Source organism: Astatotilapia calliptera, chromosome 6 (assembly GCF_964374335.1).
Source record: "Astatotilapia calliptera chromosome 6, fAstCal68.1, whole genome shotgun sequence".
NCBI lineage: Eukaryota > Metazoa > Chordata > Actinopteri > Cichliformes > Cichlidae > Astatotilapia > Astatotilapia calliptera.
The window spans coordinates 15,406,027-15,429,427 of record NC_137427.1 but is presented as its reverse complement, the minus strand read 5'-3'; the positions used below and the strand labels follow the sequence as shown (position 1 = coordinate 15,429,427).

The window sequence follows — 23,401 nt, the reverse complement described above, 5'->3', positions numbered from 1 at the left end:
AGCATTTATTAAATAATAATGCTCAGTAAATAAAACAAAACTGTTGTTTTTTTGCATAACAAAAAGCTCACAATTGTGCAGTCAAAATGTAAACTAAAAGACGCTGAGCATAATAACATAGACAGATTTCACAGCTGCTCTGTTCCCAACTTCTACTGCGTGACTGACAGCCTGGAGTTTGAAATCCGCTTCGTAACCATGTCTCTGAACAGGTGCCATTTATGGTCCTTTTACACAATACTGTAATATTACCTTGAAGCACAATACGTATTACTACATGTAGGAGCCATAATTGAATGTTTTGAATTTTGATGATCACTGGGTTTTTATTTGTTTGGTTGTTATGGGAGTCACGTGGGTGCTAGCGGTGACATAAATGGGCGTTGTCAGTCTGTCATTCACTGGTTTTGATTTTGACAGAGAGGAGGGCTGGGTAGCCGTAGTTTTTGTTGACCGCTACATTAGAGCCTGTGACGTTGTAAGAGTCTGAATCAGGAGCCGATGACATTACTCTGTAAACTCTCAAAGCACTTTAATAAACAAGCAAACAATTCCACCTCTCGCCTTATTGCGTAGAGTTGACAGCGCGTCAGGCAAATAGGCAGGCTTCATCTCCGGCCTCTAGCGACTGTGGAAGTCGCTACACTACGCGAGGCTCCTTGGTAGCCGTAATGCTCCGACAATCCATCAAGCGGTGCAGCTCCGTAGCTTGAAAGGATTTTAGGCCGTGCAGCCGTTAGCATGGTTAGCTTGTTAGCGTGGTTAGCTCGTTAACACATTGATGCCGTCCAGCCCCACGCACGGGGCGATGCGCAGTAACTCGTTAATGGAGATTTGCTGTGTCCATCTTGTCGCTGCCTGCAGGTGAAGCGATGGGGGAGGAGGGGGAGTTGTGTTCAGTGAAGGAGAGGCGAGGCCGAGTAACGTTGCGTAAACACAAAAGTGGACGAAAGAGCGGCAAACTTGTGGCTCCACAACTATAATTATAACATAACATAGACTATATCGATATAAAGGATATTGTCACATCTTATATCTCATATAAAAATATATCGATATTTTTTTTTTAAAACTCAATATATTGCCCAGTCCTACCTGATTTTACATTGTCTGTTTACACTCTCACATCATAAAAACTGTATATACAGGGAGTGCAGAATTATTAGGCAAATGAGTATTTTGTCCACATCATCCTCTTCATGCATGTTGTCTTACTCCAAGCTGTATAGGCTCGAAAGCCTACTACCAATTAAGCATATTAGGTGATGTGCATCTCTGTAATGAGAAGGGGTGTGGTCTAATGACATCAACACCCTATATCAGGTGTGCATAATTATTAGGCAACGTCCTTTCCTTTGGCAAAATGGGTCAAAAGAAGGACTTGACAGGCTCAGAAAAGTCAAAAATAGTGAGATATCTTGCAGAGGGATGCAGCAGTCTCAAAATTGCAAAGCTTCTGAAGCGTGATCATCGAACAATCAAGCGTTTCATTCAAAATAGTCCAAAAAAACCAAGGCGCAAAATAACTGCCCATGAACTGAGAAAAGTCAAGCGTGCAGCTGCCAAGATGCCACTTGCCACCAGTTTGGCCATATTTCAGAGCTGCAACATCACTGGAGTGCCCAAAAGCACAAGGTGTGCAATACTCAGAGACATGGCCAAGGTAAGAAAGGCTGAAAGACGACCACCACTGAACAAGACACACAAGCTGAAACGTCAAGACTGGGCCAAGAAATATCTCAAGACTGGTTTTTCTAAGGTTTTATGGACTGATGAAATGAGAGTGAGTCTTGATGGGCCAGATGGATGGGCCCGTGGCTGGATTGGTAAAGGCCAGAGAGCTCCAGTCCGACTCAGATGCCAACAAGGTGGAGGTGGAGTACTGGTTTGGGCTGGTATCATCAAAGATTAGCTTGTGGGGCCTTTTCGGGTTGAGGATGGAGTCAAGCTCGACTCCCAGTCCTACTGCCAGTTTCTGGAAGACACCTTCTTCAAGCAGTGGTACAGGAAGAAGTCTGCATCCTTCAAGAAAAACATGATTTTCATGCAGGACAATGCTCCATCACACGCGTCCAAGTACTCCACAGCGTGGCTGGCAAGAAAGGGTATAAAAGAAGAAAAACTAATGACATGGCCTCCTTGTTCACCTGATCTGAACCCCATTGAGAACCTGTGGTCCATCATCAAATGTGAGATTTACAAGGAGGGAAAACAGTACACCTCTCTGAACAGTGTCTGGGAGGCTGTGGTTGCTGCTGCACGCAATGTTGATGGTGAACAGATCAAAACACTGACAGAATCCATGGATGGCAGGCTTTTGAGTGTCCTTGCAAAGAAAGGTGGCTATATTGGTCGCTGATTTGTTTTTGTTTTGTTTTTGAATGTCAGAAATGTATATTTGTGAATGTGGAGATGTTATATTGGTTTCACTGGTAAAAATAAATAATTGAAATGGGTATATATTTGTTTTTTGTTAAGTTGCCTAATAATTATGCACAGTAATAGTCACCTGCACACACAGATATCCCCCTAAAATAGCTAAAACTAAAACCAAACTAAAAACTACTTCCAAAAACATTCAGCTTTGATATTAATGAGTTTTTTGGGTTCATTGAGAACATGGTTGTTGTTCAATAATAAAATTATTCCTCAAAAATACAACTCGCCTAATAATTCTGCACTCCCTGTAATATAAACCCTGTGAGACTCTGAATATAATCTTTAAAAATTAATTAAACTGTGATGCATTTGTGTATTTATTGATAAAATATTAATTCAACCTCAACATAATGAAAATGGAAAATGAACTCGTGAAATTGTGATTAAAACAGTCATAAAACATAACTTATTGTCAATACTTAATTCTATGAAAATCTAATTATTTAGGGATCAGTTGCTCATACACAAGAGATGAGGTACTACAGTTTAAAACCACTACCTCTTAAGTTGGATGCCATGTTTATTATAGCGAATAAACTGAAATTATTTTTAGAAATATTTTCCTTTCACACATGCATCATTAATTTGTGAAAATGTGCAGTTAGCATGCACATGTGTTATCAAGCAGTAGCAAAAACCCCTCAAGTGTGGCATAGTTTAATGTGCAGTATAACCTTCAGTACAGCAACAACAGAGTGTGATATTTGCTGATATGTGTGCCTTAATCAAGCTTGACTGTGTAATTAGGTTATTTTAGTATGTGGAGCATATAAACACATGCCAAAAGAAACCTATAGTCACATGAGAGGAGGGGTTATATAGCAAACAATCCAGGCAGCTCTGACACTTGATGAGATTACAAGAGTACAACGTCAGCAGAAGAAAAAATACTGACACAACCTCAGCAATACTGGAAACACACCTACTTCGCTGCCTGGCAGTCTGCCAATCATTGGGTTCTCCAGCTGACTCCAGATATGGCAGCAGACCTCAAAGATCAAGTCCAGCTGTCAACCAAAGCCTCCCAGCTCAGTGCAACAAGTCATCCAAATTAAACGACAAAATATGTCGTTGGCCCATGCCCTCCAGGACAACACACAGGAACAGCAGCAGAAATCTGTCCAAATCCTTTGCTAAAGTAAAAGTATGTGAGAAGCTGCCACTTTGTCCCACTGTGAATAGTACAGCAACAAATTAATAGCTAAATAGCTAAATATTTTTAGCATCAGTAAAAAAAAAGTCACTTCTTTTTTTTTTTAATGAAATGTTTTATTGTTTCAATACCTTAATAGTAAACATATTTGTTAAAATAGCTTATGTAATTTCTCAAGAAAAAGAAAGATGTCCCTACGTGACTTTGAGTATTACCCTTGGAAATTAAATATTTCCTTCAATAATTTTTAAACCTCAAATCAAACACCTAAGCCCCTCTGACAGAGAAGGAGTCTAGTGTGCTTCACAATCAAGCCCAGTGTTCATTAACCTCTTAATACCGTCTCTGGGTGATACCTAAAATAATTTCAAAAATGTCTGTTATCATTCAGACAACTGACTGCTGAATCTCTGGATTAACACCAGATAACACAGAGCAGCAGTATTTGATGCTCTAGGATAAAAACATGTTAAGAGTACTGCTTCCAGACCAGTCTAGTTTGAATTGACAACATGCCTTAAGTCTGTTCTTGAAAATTATAATTTAGATACATATCTCGAGGCTACATCATGGTGACAGGTGCCCTTGAGATAGGCCTTTATCAGACAGTGGTTGCACTTGTACTTGCAAATATTGATGAGATTGTGTTTAGCCGAGCTACAGGAAGGGTATAAATGTGTCTTGAAGCAAATAAAGGGAAAGAGTGTAGATGTACAAAAGGAGGCAGATTTTTTGTTGTCATTGTTGTTCTTTTGCTTTTGTTTTGAAATTAGATCAGATTAGACTTCAACTGTTTGCAAGGAAATTTGTTTTAGAGGCTACAATAAAAAATCTTCACACCTCATAAATGAAAATATATAGGTCTTTAAGGGGTTTTTGGCAGTGTTTGCTTCGAAAAGCAATGAAAAAAATGAAAGCAAGGTTAGCTGCTTTTGTAGCTAAATCATCGTTAATGTCCAATATGTGAATGTAGCATCAAATAGAACACTTGCCTTCTGACTGACAGCTGCTGAGGCTGAAAATCCCTTTTTCACATTGCTCTTTTCCTTCTGTGTCAACACCGAGCTAATACCTCAGTTTTGTGTGCATCAACCTCATGGTCCACCTCCTGTAGATCTATGTTTTATAGTGAAAAAGAAGCGCTTCTTCGTAGTACCTTTATCCTCTGTTTTTTCAATCTAACTGTGCAGGTAGGTCTTAACAGTAGCAGCAAGCACTGCAGGACTGGGGGTTTTTTTGTGTGTTTTTTTACTAGATAAACTATCCTTTTTAGTCTCTAAAATTCTATTTTACAATTCTATTTCAGTAAACTCTCTTGCTGTTGATCACATACATATAGGTTCTCAATAAAAACAGTAAGTATAAACAAATATGTGCATAAAGCCTGAGTACCCTGAATTTGTTCATTCTCTCCTTTACAAATTTCAATCAATGAAGGTCTAGCTGTCTTACAAAGTTTAAACCCACATCTTTGAATTGAATGCTATTACTGTTACTATAACTACTATTACTAATAACAGAATAGAATAGCCCTTTTTTGTCATTGTACATGTACAGCAAAATTGTATGTGTGATTTGCAGGTTAATTGTAAGGTATTTGTTTTTGTGTAGGGTAAGGGCATTTCAACACGTCTTGGTGAACGATACTCACCGAAAGCATATAAAGCATATATATACACACGAGCACACACACGGGCAAATATTGTCCCAAAAAATTTCTTTTTTTCCTTTTTTGGGCAAAAAAACACCACAAACGTTTCATCAAACACTTTTCTCCGAGCAAATCATCACTTTATGAACTACTTTTAAGCATCAGCTTTTCACATCAAAGGAAATCAAATTCATTCGCAAATGCCCTCATTTCTACCATGGTTTAATTTCAGGTTTTTAAAAAAAAAAGGAAAGAATGCAGAGCTCAGTGTGCCGATAGCCTACATTCCCACTAAATCCATCAAATTCCTCTTTCATCTGCAGGTTTTTTACTTATAATACTGGTGGCACTGTGTGTGTGTGTGTGTGTGTGTGTGTGTGCGTGTGTGTGTGTGTGTGTGTGTGTGTGTGTGTGTGTGTGTGTGTGTGTGTGTGTGTGTGTGTGTGTGTGTGTGTGAATAAAAAGATTTCTGTCCGTGAAATTCAACACTACAGATGGAACAACCTTGGGCTACTTTGGTACACCAGATGGTAAAACTTGGGTTTAGTATGGTACATGGTCACTTACAATTAAAATAAATACAAATAGAATCTCATTTAATTGATAGTCTTGAGTAGTAGTGATATCATTTGCTCATCTGTAGGAGATGGATGATGTCAGAAGCTCATCATCATCTAGAAACTCTCATATCGTGTCTTTGTATAGGTATTAAATTGCGAGCAATCAGAGCAATAATAAACAGTTTATGGGTTTGAATCTGCTTGTTTTTACTTGTGTTTACTTATTATTAACAAACAAGAACACAGAGACAAAGACGAGGTCTATTTTTGGTCATGCTACTGGTAATCCCACTCATGCGTCCATTCTTCCATGTGCTGTTTGTATGATACTGAAAAGCCGTCCTTTCACCACTGATCACATGATATGACTTTGACTCTAACACAACCCATCGCTGTGATATTGACTCATTCTAAGAAAATAACAAAACAAAACAGGAGGTTCTGAAGTTATGACTTTTTAGTGTGCCAAAAAAGAAGGCTGCACTATGTCCTTGATAAATGTTTTGTCTTTTGGTTGCTGCTTCTCGACGTAGCTCAAGGTGCCAGGGTGAGTGGAATACACTGTTTTTTATGGCCTATTCTTTGTCTTCATTTTAAATTAAACATTCCCGCTCTGCCTTATAAATTTCCCCTCACACGCACCGAAGCACTCATGACTTGTACGGAGTTTGCTCATTCTTTGATTTATTCATGGCTTCCTGCTCCTGCGTGGAAAGAAAGGAATGGAAGTAACATCGTTTTGGCATCATTTTTGTCTCATCCCTTGATTTTAGTATCAGTTTCACTCTACTCAGTTTCCAAACACAGCAATGATTTTAGACAATGTGACTAAGTTTCTCCAACCAAGAATGTCATTTGGAAGAGCTCAGTGCATGCACAGCAGAGACAGACTGTTTTATTGTTTGTTTGGGTTTTTTAACAGAAACAGAAATGTTGACAAATGAAAATCAAGATGCCTGATGCCTATACCAGAATGTCCAGGGCCCAGGTTAACGACAACCACCAACAATGCCATTGATGACCAAAAACAATAAGATACAAGGGATAAGGTGGTGACGATACACTGCCTTTTATTTTTTTTAGATTGTGGGACATGCTCAGGTGTCGTTTACATTTAAATGTACATTATGTGATTGCACTGCAGTGTGTATAAGGAAAAGATGAAACCCTGTCTCTGTTTAAACATGGTCTGTGGTTCCAAGTTAAAATATTCTATGGGTAGAGAGGAGAACTAGATTCATTGTGTTAGCTTAATATAGTCACGAGAGTGGGTTCAATTTTCCCATCATTTTCTGACCCTAATGACTAGTCTAGGTGCATTTCCAAAAATAGTGCCTTTTTGTAATATGAAAGAGTCACACGCTGAATCTGTTTCACACCGGATTGGTTTTCTATCTGCCATCTGAACCATATCAGAGTTACAGAGTTTGACTTCATTTCCTTTATAATAAAAATGTGATGAACTATAGTTTAACTTCTCAAATGATACAAGCTTCTCCAGCAAAGCTTGTATGGTCCTTTGTTATCTTCACTGAGAACAAAAAAAAAAGATGCTGTGAACCTGTCAGGCAAGACACTCAGAGGAATGAGAAAATTCCACGGGAATTCCCCACCATAGCTGCATAGGAAGCAGATGGGAGGAGGGTAAGGAAGCTGAGAGGAGTCATTTATCTTCATAAGAAGTGCATTCCAGTGGGGTCGGAACAAGCGGAGAAAGAGAGAGTGGGGAATGCAGGGTGGAGTGAGAGGACAGAGAGAGAGATGTTGGTTATCTGCAAATGCTGCAGACTGACATATCTGTGTTAGTCTGTCTGTCTCTGCTGAAGAAAGGTTGCATTTGTTGTCAGCTTGAGGTGCATTTCAGTGCAGATGGGGAGAAAAGGATGTGTGCTTGTGGGGAATAGATGGCGAGTAGCAGTTCAGAATGGGATGCATGGCTGGGGACAGATGGAGTAGGAGGAGGGGGTTCTGGAGTAAAAGACAAGAAGTGAACTGTACCGTCACAACATGCATGCAGTTTTACACCATCTTGGAATCTTGATATTATGCAGAATTATTTTGATAGTTTACTGAAAGTGTACATGGTTGTTCACACTGTGAAATAGAGAAAAAAAATTGTTAACAGAGAAACTGAAGCTGGGAAACTGAATTTAAAGACAGTAGCTAATCTTGCTAACATCACCATGTTATGCTCATATCGTATAATGACCCCCTATGAGCAATCACTTGGTGACAGTGAGAAAGAAAAACTTACTATTTACAGGAAGAAACCTTCAGCAGAACCAGGTTCAGGTATGGGAAGCCATCTACCATGAAACCAATAAAAAGCCATGGATTACCAAAGCTGATCCAAAGGAAAATGTTAAAGCATATATAGAGGTCTCGCCTGATGTCATCCACACATTGCTTGAGAGATGTCTGCCATACTGGATGTGTTGCAACCGCTTCTTGTAAGCGGAAAATATATATTTCCTAGCTTGTTTGTGATTGGTTTTTGGAAGTTTGACTGTCGCCAGGTAAAATTATTTGCAAATATGGTGCTGTAACAAAAATCTCCTTAAGATTACTTTGTCAGTGAGACAGATTGTCTGCAAACACTAGCTACAGTCCTCCAACATGTTCCAACTTTTACTTGAAGGCAATTGGTCTCTTTTTCACTACTGCTTGGGCCGTTTGTCTGAATGAAAACTATAGACAACCCCAACAATCTGGTAGCAATCACAAAGAGGTTTTGCTGACTTTGGCATGCACAAGGTCTCCCTCACAATTGGTTGTTGCCACATGGGCAGAGACTGGTCTCTAGACCTATGTGACTGGGGCTTATCCAATTGACCTTACAGTGTCGCCGTGACTTGATTAATTAAGGTCACATGGTTAGCTGTCAAATGTCTGCAAAACCTCAATACTACAGTGCACCTCGTAGAATTTCACAAGCACACACACCCATCACTGATGGCAGATTTCTCATCCAGGTGTTCATCTGCTGTTTGGAGAAACACTGAGATTAGTGTCTTGTTCAAGGACACCAGCAAGTTTACAGTTAATGGGCAACCTGCTCACCACCTGAGCCATGGCCACCAGTGGTCAGAGTGATGGAGTGGCTCAGTGAAGGAGGAGCCTTATCATGTTATATTAAACAGAAAAATCCAGAAGCAAATTACTGAGAAAGATATTAATAACCAGACAGTAGCATATGGTGCTGAAATGAAATGCTCTAACCAGTATTTCTTGGGAAGATGACTCATTCCCGCCAGCTTACGTTTACATTCTCTATCTCTGCTGTAATGAGTGTGACTGAACCACAGTTAAAAAGCATGTGGCTTAAATCCACTAAAAATCTTTACATAACATCTATTGGTTACAGTGTACCAGCCTGAGCAGCATTTTCTGTCATTTTTTTTCTCGAACCAGCACCAAGTGATCTGTTTTCCAATGTAATTTTCTAAATTTCATGTAAGTGGGTATTAAATATCAAGGGCTAAATCCTATGTGTCCACCCTTACAGCAGCTTTTGAAGAACAAGCTCCCATATTTGTGCCTTTCAAACCCAACACTCCCATATGGGAAATGAAGGATCTAGCAGCCGGCCAAAGGGTAATCCCCACCTCCCAGATGACTGGGATATTTAGGCTTACAAGTCTTGAGGCAGTGCTGCTACTCTACCTGGGAAAAGCTTTTTCCTTGCCTGTCAGTTAGCTGCTGTGAGCCTTAGTGACTGCTAAGAAGGAGGGGGCAGACTAATCAGGAGACCATGGGTGATGGGAGACAAGAGCGTGCTCTGAATAAAACCGGGTTCAAAGCCGCTGTGCTCTGCTGTCACAGTCTGGAGAAAGATAGGAGAGGAAGGCATGAGGGAAAGGGAGTCAGTGAGGTTTAGTGAAAGGAAATGAATTGAAAAACCAAGAATGGGGAGGGGGAACGAGTGATATAAACAGAGAAGATAAGGAGCGAGAGTGAGGGCGAGAAGATCCCTCATCAGCTCCACCACCTACTCACAGTCTGTTGATAAGAGTTTAATTAAAGATCAGGGAGGGTGAGCAGGCAAAGGAGATGAAAGTAACAAAACATTCATTAGTCGTGCAGCAGGAAGATTTTCCAATAAAAATCGTTTGATATGGACGTGATCTGTAACCCATGATTGCCTACATAGTTTGCACATTCCTGCCCACGACTAGTCAAAACCCTCCTTTTGGACTTTGAAAACAGCAAGCCGAGTAGTGTTGAGCTTTCACCATGAGGATTCATGGAGCTCTTTTGTGTATCTGCCTATTCAATGGAACGCAATCGAATCTTAAATGGCAAAAGATACTTTTGCTCATATTGTAGCATTTGGCTCCATCTTGTGGAGCATTGGGAAAGAAAACAGTCTCTGCTGTGCATTATCTGCAAAAGCCTCATAGACATTCATGCCATCAAGAAGCAGCCCTGTGTTTGTCTCAGTTCAGGAAAAATTAAAGGACTGTCCAAGTCAGCTTTTTTTTTTTTTTTTTTTTTTATCACCGTTTAAATGTTTTTCAAATCTTTGATTTCAATGTTGTGTGTGTATGGGGTTTTTATTAAACTTCCACAAGAGGGAGAAGTTGCTTCAAGTATTCAAGCAGTTCATGGACTCAGTCGGCCAGGTACCATCTCTTCTCCTCAAAAACCAGAGTCTTGCTCTGTTATGTAACTTTACAATGTTTCAAACTTCACACTTCATTAACACCAGAACCATCTGTCAGTGTCAGATTTCAGATTTAGCACATATTCCATTGCACATTATACTATCACTTTGACGAGGGTAGATGTGGTGTATCCACACTGTATCACCTGAGTTCTCACGCACAGCCTCTGTATCTGTCAAAGATAATCAGTGCATGAGTTTTGTTTTGGTTTTTTGGGTTTGGTTTGTTTTTTTTTAAATAACCTTTATTCTTCCGCTGTTTTGAGAAAACAGTGTAACGACCCTGTCATCTCCACTTGCACTTTCTCTTCCTGTGTTTTCTTTAAGCCTCAGTTTCATTCTCCCATCTGTATAATTACCTTTAAATTACCTTTTCTATCATGCGCTTCCTTACATATGTCCATATGTGTTTATAAAAGTCTGTGACCTCTGTATCGTGTAATTTGGTTCATGTGACCTTAAAGGTGGTATGGGCAGTAATCCCAGCTGTCTGTTTGTGTGCGAAATACCATGCCACCAGACTGCCATGTACCCCGTCATGGCAGAGCAGACTAGTCAGCGGGGAACTTGCTCACTCCTCCTCTTGAAAAAACAAATTCTCTTACTTCGAAACACCTGTCACCACAAACCTTCACTTCACCGAACACACATAAACACACTTCTCCTGCCACCCTTGTACATAGTTTTAGTCACTGTTCTTTCCTTTGGATGTTTCCTTATTTTCCCACATCAGCCTTTTCTCATAAAGCTGTCACTCATATTATATATTTTATGTATTGTGCTGCCATTAAAAATGCCGCTCAGCCACATGAGAGAAAAATATATATAACAGTATAGGATCATTCAGCAGCTGACATCACTTTGTTTTTTTAGTGAGTGCACTATACTGCATGTTCTATACATTTCATTATTGTTTTTCCCTCAGGGGCATCGGTTACATATAGTTAGTAATGAGTGGTAACGTAACATTTTGGATTATACTTTGCTTGAGAATTTCTATTTTCCACCACTTAAGATATTTTTTTAAAATTAATAACAACAACAACATACTATTTTTGAACACTCTGCACTGTCCCAAAGTCTTGAGGAACCCCTCTTTTTTTTTTAAATTTTTTGCTATGAAAATGGTAGTAGTGATCTCTACAATGATTAATCAAAAATAGAGTTTTTATAATTTTAACAAGCAGTTGAAAGGCAATTTTTGTTATGGCCACTTTTATTAGTCAACACAGCCTGAACTTTCTTGGCAATCTTTCCTGTAAGTTCTTTGAGTAGTCTTCAGGAACGGTTCTCCAGGCTTCTCGATTGACATTCAAAGCTCTTCTTTGGATGTTGACTGCCTTTTGTTCCCTTTTCTGCTTCAGTAATGTTGTTTGGGGCTTTGAGGAGGTCAGTCTATGACTAATAGTGTTCCACTGTGTTTTTCTATCCAGGTTTTACTGCATATCTGGGACCAGTGTGTTTGGGATCATTAGTGTTGGGATCACCATGTTGAGAAATGAAGCTGATGCCAATCCAATGTTTTCAGATGGTATTGCATGATGGATAAAAATTTGATGGTACTTTTCTGGGTCCCCAACACCACTGACTAGAATGCAGCCACAAAGCATGACAGAGCCGACTCTTCTGACCTCTTCCACATGTACTGACAATAATTTCAACCAAAAAGTTCAAATTGAGTTTTTAGGCCTGCTTTTAGGTCTTATTTTCTCCCCCACTTGTCCAGTTTCCTCAAATCTTTTAAGGACACACTATCCCAAGAAATGCCAAGTTTGCAAATAATAGCTCTTTAGGAATCAGGCTCTTTGTGCAACAATACTATTTTAGGAGTTAGGTGCATTTTTTATGTTAGAATGATTCATAGATAAATATTAAGCATTCAGGTACAAGGGATGCACTAAAAAACTTTGAAATATCTTTATAAATCCTGGAGAACTAAAGCTCAAGACCACTTCTGCTCCTTGGAAGTGAAATATAAAGAATTGAGGGATGACTCGACACTTTTGTGCCTTTTATGTCCACTTTTATTGAAAGATCTTGGCATACATACTAAGTAAGGTGCTGAAATGAAACAAAGTTAACATTTCTGTAGTAATCTAATAATAAAAAGGCAATATTCTGTTTGTGAAAGTAACAATTCTTCATTGTGAGTTCTTTAATTTTACACTTGAGTATATTTATTCTCTGATATTGTGTTAGTTACAGTAGTTGGTTTTCATTGCCTTCTCAGAACATTTTATTTAATTTTTATCAAACTCTGGGCAGGCCTTTAATCTATATCAACAGTCCCACCAAATGGAAACAACATTGAGGCCTGTGTGCAACATCAGATTTTGAAAATGTTCCAAACTAAGACAACAAATTTGTGCGCTGCAAATTTTTTTCCATTCTTTTGTCCTCTGGTAATCTTCATACAGCACCTCAAATTTATATGGTGCCCCTTTCTAGGTGCTCAGTCTTTCGCTTGAGAGCCCCCTGGGCTTATGTTACATAACGGTATTTAAAGAATGTCATTATGGTGAAACTGTAGTCCACTTCCTCATTAAATTAGAAGGAAATTTTTCCCAGTAGTCACTTAAACTCTATTTTAATCTCAGCTTGGAGAAAGGTTATTTATATCTCCCACATTAAAGTGTTCTGAGTTAAATGAACATTATAATTCTCTGAAGTAAAGATATTTAGAGGGCTAAAATCCTTCAGATGAACCGCCTTTTTTCAGGGTCACTAAGACACAAATACATAAACAAGCAGAAATCAAATAAAACTATAGAACTACTACAAATCCTAATAAAACTTCTCACAGACAGTTTCCTGCATAAAGTGTTTTCCTGTTTAAAAACAGTCCGATCCCCTTCAGCATTAGCTTTCTACCCTCGTCAAAGTGAAGTGTTCATGCTTCTGATTCTCTCTTATTAGGCATCAGTGGAGACGCTGAGAAAAGAAGTAGTCACAGGACTTTCAGACCTCTCCCTGTACCATGACCACCAGAGGATTAAAATAGATGGGCCATGACTTTGTCTCTCTCGTCATACCATTAGAGCTATGACTGACAGTTTCCGGACGTGGTTTCCTTTTATAAAGCAGGAGCCATGACTCCAGTCAGGAAATTTTAACTGGTGTACTCAATGGAAACACTAGTCCAGTTCTGTCCAGTGTCCACCAGCATCCTTCTTTTTAACACTCCATCTCTCTACAGTGTGTTAACAGTTTAAAATCACAAGTAAGGAAACTCTGTGCCTGTTCAAGATGATTATTCATTTTCAAGATTCAGTTTGTTGACTTGGTGCACCTATAAGATCTGCAGCTTGGGCTCAATGAACTGCTCAACTGAGTGGTGGCACTTTTCTGGGTTGTCAAGTGGGTGCCATCCTTCTTCCGCGTTTCGCTGATAGGAAACAACATCTCCAGAGGGTTCAGTGTTGAATCCAAATGTCCCAGGATTACTCCCAAAACACCGTCTACCCAGATGAGGTGTGTTTTAATGCCTGTGCTCCATACACGATACAAGATTTTCATTGTTATTCTGAAAAAAAGTATATAATCCTGAGTTAATTTAATAATATAAATAAAATAACATATACTGTAAATCAGGATCAGCAAACTGATTCACAAGGCTGCAATCACCACTGGCCAGAATCTGGAGTTGTTTGAGTCAGTGAGGAGGTCAATGAACAAACTGCTTGCCATCATGGACAATCCATCTAACCTACTCCACTCAGCACTAGTGAGGCAGCAGAGCTCCTTCAATCCTGCTGCCATAAAGAGCGCTTCAGGAAATCATTCCTACCATCCTCTGTGAAATTGTACAATACCTCTTCTTGCTGTGACAGGTGTACACACCTGTTAGGCTTGAGATTCCACACATATATTTCTGTATTATACATTCTTGTAGCTCTTTCTCAGGTTTATAGTGTAAACATTTTTTGTTAATTCAATTTGCATTACTCTGTTCAACAATCTCAGCCTCTTACATTTTCTGTACCTTAACCTATTTTGTATTTGTTGTTTTTATCACTGTTGTATTCAATTAAAAAATCTCAGGATGCACCTGTGGCACTTTTACTTTAACTATGTTGTTTATATATTTTAGATTGTTCTATTTTTCTTATTTATGTTGCTGTTAGACAAGAATTTTTCTCGTGGGATCAATAATGTATCCATCTATCTATCTACAGAGTTAAACTGTTGTTAGAATATCTATCTGAACCACAAAGCTGGTTTCAAGAAACCAAACCAAAGTCATAAAGCTGATCTTAGAAACTCCCATTACTGATTTAAGAGTGGTTTGCCACATGGCTTTGTCAGGACTGAAATCAGCTTAATGAGTCACAAAATTTTGGTCGCAAAATGAGTCACCAGGAAGACTCATGATGGGAAGGAACAGGAAACATGCATATCTTCCTTGTTTTGACTCTTCATGCTGTAGCAACTGGATTAAAACATTAGTTGGGAACCACCAAATAGCCATGAGATGTGCAGCTGTGCTCCCAAACTGAAGAGCATTGCTTGTCAAGTGATTGCAAACAACATCTAATATATGTCACATGGTAGGAGCACACCGTGGGATTAAGCAGAAGGGTGGGCACCTACAGCAGTGCTCAGTTTCCACAGGAAAATTTCAGAAGGAAGTGGGTTATTTCTTATACAAATATATTATGTGCAGAGCAGTGTGCAGTGAGATTGTCAGTTCCCATTTTCATGTGACTATTGTTGTGTACAACTGTACGGCAGGCAAGGCAGGACCCAGACGCAGGACTCAGACACAGGGGAATAAACGAAAGGAGACAACTTTATTTGCTGTAATAAGATACTTGAAAATGCAAACATACAAAATACAAACCCAACCCAGGAGGAAACCAGGAAGCTAGGGAACTTGGGATAAACAAGGGAAACACTGCAAATAGGAACAACCAGACAACAAGCAGAGGGAGAGGGGGAACTAAAATCCACACAGGAGAACGTGAGGATGGGCAACAGGTGGGAACACGGCGCTAATACAGACTAACAGGACAGGGGAAGCAGAACTGAACATACTGTACGCAGGACAGGAGACTGTCCAAATAAAGCAGGGAGTACAATAAACACGGAGATGAAGACTAAGCCACACAGGCTTGACACAGGGACACAGGGAGAAACAGACATGGAGACATGACTGACTGGGAAGACAGAAAGTAAACTCCAAACACGGAGACAAGAGAAAAACAAACGTGAAGACAAGACACAGGAGAAGACACTAAGGGAAAAAACTCACAAGTCACAAAGAACTAAAGGCTAACAGAAACATATACATGACATAAAAATAACCACGAGGAAGAATCACATTGAATATCTGAAAATAAACAGCATAATGTCCAGAAGCTTGGAAACACGGGGTCATACACCCAGTACCATGACACCTATATGTACAAATGCACTGAGAAATGCATCTTAAATTGATACATAAAAATATATTTTAGGGGGAAAAAGCAAAGAAATTAGTTAAAATGTAAAAGTTATAAAAAATTACATAATAATAATTTTTGAGTTTTGTTATTATTTTTGAAAATTAAAGCACAAAGCTTTCATCCCTTTAGCTGGAGGTAAAAAATATTTTGAGTGAGTAGTGATGGTAACGCAAATTTTAAAAAATTAAATCCTCTTTAAAGCCTAAAATTAAATGAGCCTATAAACCAGAACTTTACAAGAATACTTTGACATTCATAGCAGGATCCTAACTTTCAAAACACCTACCTATCACGTTACTTTCTTCTAAAGAGGTCTCTGTTTTAGGACAGGCGTGGCTGGAAACCTGTGGTTAAAGAAAGGAAAAAAAAAAGATGGCAGCGAAAGAGGAGACCGACCAACATGTGTTACCCTTAAAAAAAAAAATCTTACTTTTAACCTCAGCTTCACCATTCTTTCCAAGCAATCATATCATCATCATTCCCGTGTCAGCACCATGTGGTTAGAAATAATAGAAACAGGCAGTCCACCTGAATTCACAGCGAAAGCAAAACAATCAAAATCTACACTTAAAAACTTGGAAACACTTATTCTTAGAACATGATGGACACAGACAAAGTCGAGTATTTTCACTCTGCCCCTCATATTATGTTAATGTTTGTTTAATGCACTCCACTTTAATTTTCTGCCCTGGCTTAGAACAAAAAAAGAAGGAATTCCTCCTGCTCCCTTATTTCCCCAAAGGTGGAGGTCTTATTAATGTTGCATGGCTGTCTGGCTCAGCTGAGTGTGTTTACTCAGTGGTAGCAGGAATGTGCTAAGTGTGACTTGAAAGGAGTTGTTACAATTTCATTTTTAACTCATAAAGCAAACAGAGCGCCCCTGAGATTTTTATCAATGGCTCCATTCATTTCAAAACCCGCCCACCAATCAGCAAACTATCCGCTCGGTAACGTCACGCCCATTGGGGGGAAAAAAGGATCTGGGCTGTTACCTGCACGCTGATTGGTTAGAAGTACGGAGAGAGGCGGGGTCTTACGTAGTCCATCGGCTATAAATTAGAGTTTAGCTCCTCACCCCTTTAGAAAAAAAGGATAGAAGTCCGAGCTAATGAGAAAAAGAAACTAGAATCTTCATGTGAAATTAATTAAGATCAATAATATTTCCCTCGATTTCTGCTTGAAATTGTTGTTTTAAAATTACTTGTAGGGTTTTTTTGTTTGTTTTTTAACTTTTAAGGATAATCATGACATTTCTCATCTATCTGACTCTACTGACAACAGTCGTCATCACACAGGTAAGATTAAGTATGTGAGTCTACTTAAAGATTAAAAGTACTTGTGACAGTAAAAGTGCCCTTAAACTTTGAGCTCTATGAAGCGCCTTGAGGCGACTTTTGTTGTGATTTGGCGCTATATAAATAAAATTGAATTGAATTGAATTGAATACCGAGTCTGAACAGCAAACACTCCTTCATTGAAACAAATTAATCCTCATGAGCCAGCAGCAGATTTTACTGTACTTTATCTCGGTCATGTTTAAAGTAATTAAAAAGAGAGAGAGAATGAGAGAAAAGAAAAGAAAAGAAAACGAACACAATAAGGGGAAATAGAGTGCAAGTGAGTTTAACAGTGGCACTGCACCCCCACTTATATAATGACGAATGTTTTTTTCTGATGAAGTTTGCCTTTCTGGTAATCAGCTTGTCTACTCATGTCTTATTTTTTTAGAGCATAGTAGCATGCTGATTCCTAAAACACTGGAACAAGTTGGCTCTAGTACTGAGCCATGACTCAAATCATGAGCCAGCAGGGGGCTGAGTACAAACCCTGAGTTGTCTAGACACTCGGAGAAGGCTGACCAGCAGTAACTTGACTTACTGTAGAGATTTACTACAATGCTTCATATCTGGATGAATGACCAACAAAATGATGATCTGTCACAAACCCTGGGGTGTCTACAAGATAATAGAAATTCAAACATACATGTGCCAGAGCACATCCACACAATTTGGTATCGTAAGAAATGCTGAAATTGGTAGATTAACAGCCTGCTGATGACAGGCAGTCAGAGGGGATGTGGGAATTTTCTGTTCCAAGTACCAGGAGACTTCTTTACAATTGGGTTATAGATGCAAGCCTGTGGGGTTTATTGTTTTTATTTTTGACTGTTTTATTTTGATAATAATAATAACAGTAATAATGGAAAATGCTACACACACACACACACACACACACACACATATACAAGTCGTGTTCTGAGCTTTGTCTGAATATGTGAATCTTTCAGGTGACTGCTCACTGCCCAGCGGTGTGTGAGTGCCCCGCAGAGCCTCCGGTCTGCCCTCCAGGCGTGAGCGCCGTCTCAGACAGGTGTGGATGCTGCAAGGTGTGTGCTGCACAGCTTAACCAAGATTGCAGCCCTGCGAGGCCTTGCGACCACCACAAAGGGCTGGAGTGTAATTATGGCAATGACGTGACCATGGCCTGGGGCATATGCCGAGGTGAGAAAACAATGAATGCTGGGAGGGAAGAAATCTCAGAGGAGGGGGGGGAAAAGCTACATCTGAAGTATTAAAATACAAGAAAATGTAGTTTATATACTGAGTGTAAAAGAAAAGCCAAAATGGTGCGACAAAGGTCATAAGAGAAGCTTTCTTAGGTTTGTGATTTAGAAACATGGAACCTTGCACAGCAGGAGACATTTTAATGAGTAGTAGATGTTTTATGACAGCAACAGGGGGTTTCAGGGATAAAAATACTCTTTCCTTCTGCACCATGCCGGTGCTGCCCCACAAACTATGAATAGCTGGTTCTTCCATGCCTACGAGACGGGGGGGTCTGACTCTTCCTGCTTCTTTGTATCCACTCACTTTTTGATCTCATTTGTCCTGTGGGATTTTTTTAGTGTCCTGTGTCACTGTTGGTGTTGATGAAGTCAGAAGCAGCGAGTAATATGTGTCTTTTCAGCAAAATCGGAGGGACGCACATGTGAGTACAATGGAAGGATCTACCAGAATGGCGAAAGCTTCCGTGCTGGATGTAAACACCAGTGCACCTGCATTGATGGCGCTGTTGGCTGCGCGCCTCTCTGTAGCAACAAGCTGCCACCAGCTTCACCATCCTGCCCCTACCCACGCTTGGTTAGGATACCTGGGCAGTGCTGCTTCACTGTCGACTGCAATAAGGGCACATGGCGCCTTCCACCTAAGCATCAGGTTTGTTACATTGAGTTTGTAAGGAATTTGTGAAACAGTTTGATGATACTGGAGGTAAAAAATCACTGTGGATGAACTTGTTAATTGTGTATTGAATTAAACAATTTGGCCAAAAACTTTTTAAAAACTCAGTTATCAAAAATTATATTTTCTTATTTTGTTTACTATAATTTGGAGTTGCTTTGGCAAACTAATACAAGCCACTGTAGTAAAGCCTCTGGTGCAAGGATGCCGAAACCTTTCTGATTAACAGTATCTGGTTCGCTTGCTGAGAGCAGGTACTGTTATTAAGTGCTTTAAAACACCTAACCCCTTGAAAATCAGGGGTTACGCCCACTGTGGGGAAAGCACACGAAAGTCAGACACGGTCATGGCAAAGATGAACTGCAACCATCTAATCTTGCGTATCTCTCTGCGCAGGTGCATCCTCCACAACAACACCCGCACAGACCTCGGCTCCATCCTGTGCCGCGCCACCCTGAAAATGACCTGGTCCTAGCCAACCAGCTTACAGACGTAAAACCCAGCAGCTGGCACAGTGAGCGTGGCTACAAACACTTGCCTGGTATGCAAACTGTTTCTCGCAGTGTAGTTCATATTTTAGTAACTTTAAGTACTGCTTATTTACATTGGTTGTATAATATTAAAGATTCTCTATATAGGTAGTTCAATTGTTCTAGGCTGTGTGAATAAGGTGGTAGAAAGGGCTCTTTCTGTCCTCATGCTGAAATATCTTCAGGCCAGACGGTGGTCATGTTATCCCCGGTGGCAGACCAGCACCTTGCATTACCATTCATGTGCAAATGAATGAATGGGTGAATAAGAGGCAACAATTGAAAAGTGTTTCTTAAATCACAAGGTAAAGTTGTTCCATAATGGCAGTACTTTTACTGTACTCTGAGAATATGAGAACAGAGTTTTTCACAATCACAATGTTAGCCTCAGACACAGATGTGCTCACATTTGCCTTTCACAAGAGCAACACTGCAGGAGATCCCAAATTTATCATCTGCTTTGCTCTGATTTGCTATCAGTTACTTATCTGTATTTATATTCTTGGTGACCTTCTATCTTGCTTTTAACAATGAACAAAAGACAATTGGGTAAATAAACCTGACCAGCAGATAAACTATCACTCAATAGTAGTGCTAGATTCAATTTAATTCAGTTCAGGTTTACTTATATAGCACCATTTCACAAAAACAGCTGCCTTGAGGTACTTTATATTGTAAGGTTACAACCCTACTATATTAGATAGAAAGCCCAACAATCGCACAACTCCCTATGAGCAAGCACTTTGTGACACTGGGAAGATAAAACACCCCCATCTGCCACGACCGGCTGGGGATGAATGGAAAGAGAATGAAAAGCCACTAATCACCAAAGCTGATCCAAAAGTGGGGATGAACGTCTGAACCAAATTTCACGGCAGTTTATCTCATAGACATTGACGAGGTACCTGACCTCCAGATCAAGAATCTCTGCTCTAATTGGTGTCATTTTTCTCCCTGCCTTTCACCCACCCTCCGTAACCCTTATACATTCCTCAGTGTGGAGCCCGCTGAAGGAGAACAAGTGTGCAGTACAGACCACCGACTGGTCCCCGTGCTCTCGCAGCTGTGGGATGGGTGTTTCTTCTCGTCTCACCAACAAGAACCCTCAGTGCAAGATGGAGAGACAGACCAGAATCTGCACCATACGGCCGTGTCACAGCCTGGCGGTCCCAGCTAAGGTGAGATGGACTGAGCGTGATCTGAACGAAGGAATGAGACAGACGCAGACAGGGACCATAGTTCAAACAGCCGTATCACTGCCGAGATAACTTGTAATAGCAACTTATCTCTCACGCAGTACTCTGCTGAATTGTGATAACACTTATTATTTAACCTGTATCTGCGTTTGACTCCTCATGCAAAAACAGTACCTTTAATTTTGCTTGAATGAAAAATTAGATGTTCTGGCACTGAGTAAACATGCTCTTAGTGCTAAAGCCATCTTTATCCAGAGCTTAAGAACAGAGATTATCTTAGCGGTACTTTCGGGAAGCTCCACATCCACTGGGAACTGGGCAGTGCTGATTTACTCAGCAGTGTTTTGGTGGCAGCCCGGCGCCTTTTTAAATATAGTCCCCCACCCTCAGCATTCCTGCCAAGCAACTGTCCATAGCTAGGCTCTGTCTGTGTACTCAAGCCCAGGGAAGTTGTGTGTCTATATTAATCCTACACGTTGGACACGGTAAGAACTCTTTTACTCTGCTCCACTGAGTTAAAAGCTCTGCTGCCAAGAGCTGTCATAGGTGTTGGTGTATTTAACAGCAGAGGACACTCAAATGTTGAATAAATATTTAACCTTAAATATAATCACATTTATCTAAAAATAATCCCTCTCTGATTCCCTGCTTTGGAAGTCTAGTCCTCTTAATGTGAAACAGACTATGAGTGTAAAGCTGCTTTAATCTGCCGCTCTGTAAGGCGCAGATGGGGGTATAAATCAGATCTTGTTAGATTATTTATTTATTCATTTATCTTGATTCCAACTAATAATAATCATTATGACCCAGGTTATAACTCTTATCTCTCTGCTTTCATAACTCGATCACAGAAAGGGAAAAGCTGCTCCCCAACTGAGAAAGTCGCAGAGCCAATCCACCTGTCCTATGGGGAATGTGTGAGCATCCGCCTCTACAGGCCCAACTACTGCGGCGTGTGTACGGATGGACGGTGCTGCTCGCCACGTCGCACCCGCACCCTGCCTGTGACCTTTGCGTGCCCGGATGGTGAGCGGTTTCAGAGGCTGTCCATGTTGATCCAGTCATGTAAATGCAGCAGTGATTGCGGCCACCTTAATGAAGTGGCCCTCCCTCCTCAGCACTGGATGTACGGAGACACTCACAAGTTCACAGACTAGAATTGAATTGAGGGTCTTTTTTTTTTTTTATTGCTTGGCTTTTTTTTTTCCTATTTGACTTTAATGTGACGAGGTTTGTTTTCTTAAAGAAGGAAGCCGCTTGAAGATGAGGAGCCATTTTTTTCCTCACCTGGCTCCAAGTGAATGAAGGCCTCAGGCCACCCGCCTCACTGCAGAGACCATAGGCAGGAAGGACTGCCTTGGTATTATTCATCTTAAAGACAACCCATATTATAATATCTGTGACCCTGTGCTCCTGTTCAAACTGATGTGGGACTTAAATTAGAGCCCCGAAATACTCTGAACTTCCTGCATTTCCTAAGTCCTGCTTCAGGATTTGAGACTCTCCAATCAGCCTGAGAGGACAAATGCTACAAAAGCAACAAAGCACTTTATTTATTTAGCACTGAAACTTTGTGAGCAGTGCACAAGAATCTGACAGGACTGCCTTACCCACAGACGGGTGACAAATGAAAGGGGAGGAAAAAGGTGTTGAGCCACTATGTGCTGCCAGCACAGCTTCACTGTGCCTTGAAGTCTCTAATGGTCTGTTGGAGGGATCTTTCTAATCATTTCCCTCATTTGGTAATGGTGACAGAGAGCCCTGTCATATTGGTCCCAAGCCTCCGATTACAATATTGAGATTTAGTGACTGTAAAGCCATGTTATATCATTCATGCCCTGGATATTGTCAACGGGTTAAAGGTGATCACAAGTTTTTAATTTGACCCTTTGCTGCCAGTTTCTTTCATTGTAGGGGCCAAAGATTATAATTTGTCACCCATTTATTAATCTTTAGCTCAACATACTGTAAATACTTCATATCTCCCAGTGCACTGTGACGACTTGCTGACAACCAGCTGAATTAACTTTTGCAGTTTTATGTAGAAACCTAGAGGATGTTATGCAAATGTGGATGACTTGTTTTATTCAAAACAGAAAATCACCATGGTGTTATAGCTATATCTCTCTATATGGCATGATGCCATGTAAAGCACATGAGTGAATTCCCTTGAAACTCACACTGTTAGATAAGAGACATTATCTTTAACTGATAAGAATTCAGGAAGAACTGAATCAGAGCCAATTGCCTTGGTTTAGCATTTAATACAACTTAGATAAATTTATTAGCCAAATAAATGTTTTCTTGATGTTGGATCACAGTGTATTCTGCAAAACACATTTCTTGATTTTGATCCAAGACTGTATACAATCATGTTCTATTATAGATTAAGACACTGTACAGTGTAGCAGTCACCAGTTTTTTGTTGGTCGATCTATGTGATAAAACTGGCTCCTGTGCTCAAGCTTCATGTGACGTTTTATTTTAATTCAACTTTGACGGTTTCAAATTAAGTTTCTCCACAGT

General features: G+C 40.0%; 1 protein-coding gene across 1 annotated transcript; it reads left to right on the top strand.

The window, feature by feature from the left end:
* The first annotated feature begins 16,991 nt into the window (after nucleotides 1–16,991).
* On the top strand, nucleotides 16,992–23,339 carry LOC113023990 (CCN family member 1-like). The gene is made up of 6 exons (XM_026170527.2): nucleotides 16,992–17,205; nucleotides 18,198–18,411; nucleotides 18,878–19,125; nucleotides 19,546–19,690; nucleotides 20,676–20,857; nucleotides 21,727–23,339. The coding sequence occupies exons 1-6, from the start codon at nucleotides 17,155–17,157 to the stop codon at nucleotides 22,030–22,032; spliced, it is 1,146 nt and encodes a 381-aa protein (XP_026026312.2). The 5' UTR covers nucleotides 16,992–17,154; the 3' UTR covers nucleotides 22,033–23,339.
* Nucleotides 23,340–23,401: the final 62 nt, after the last annotated feature.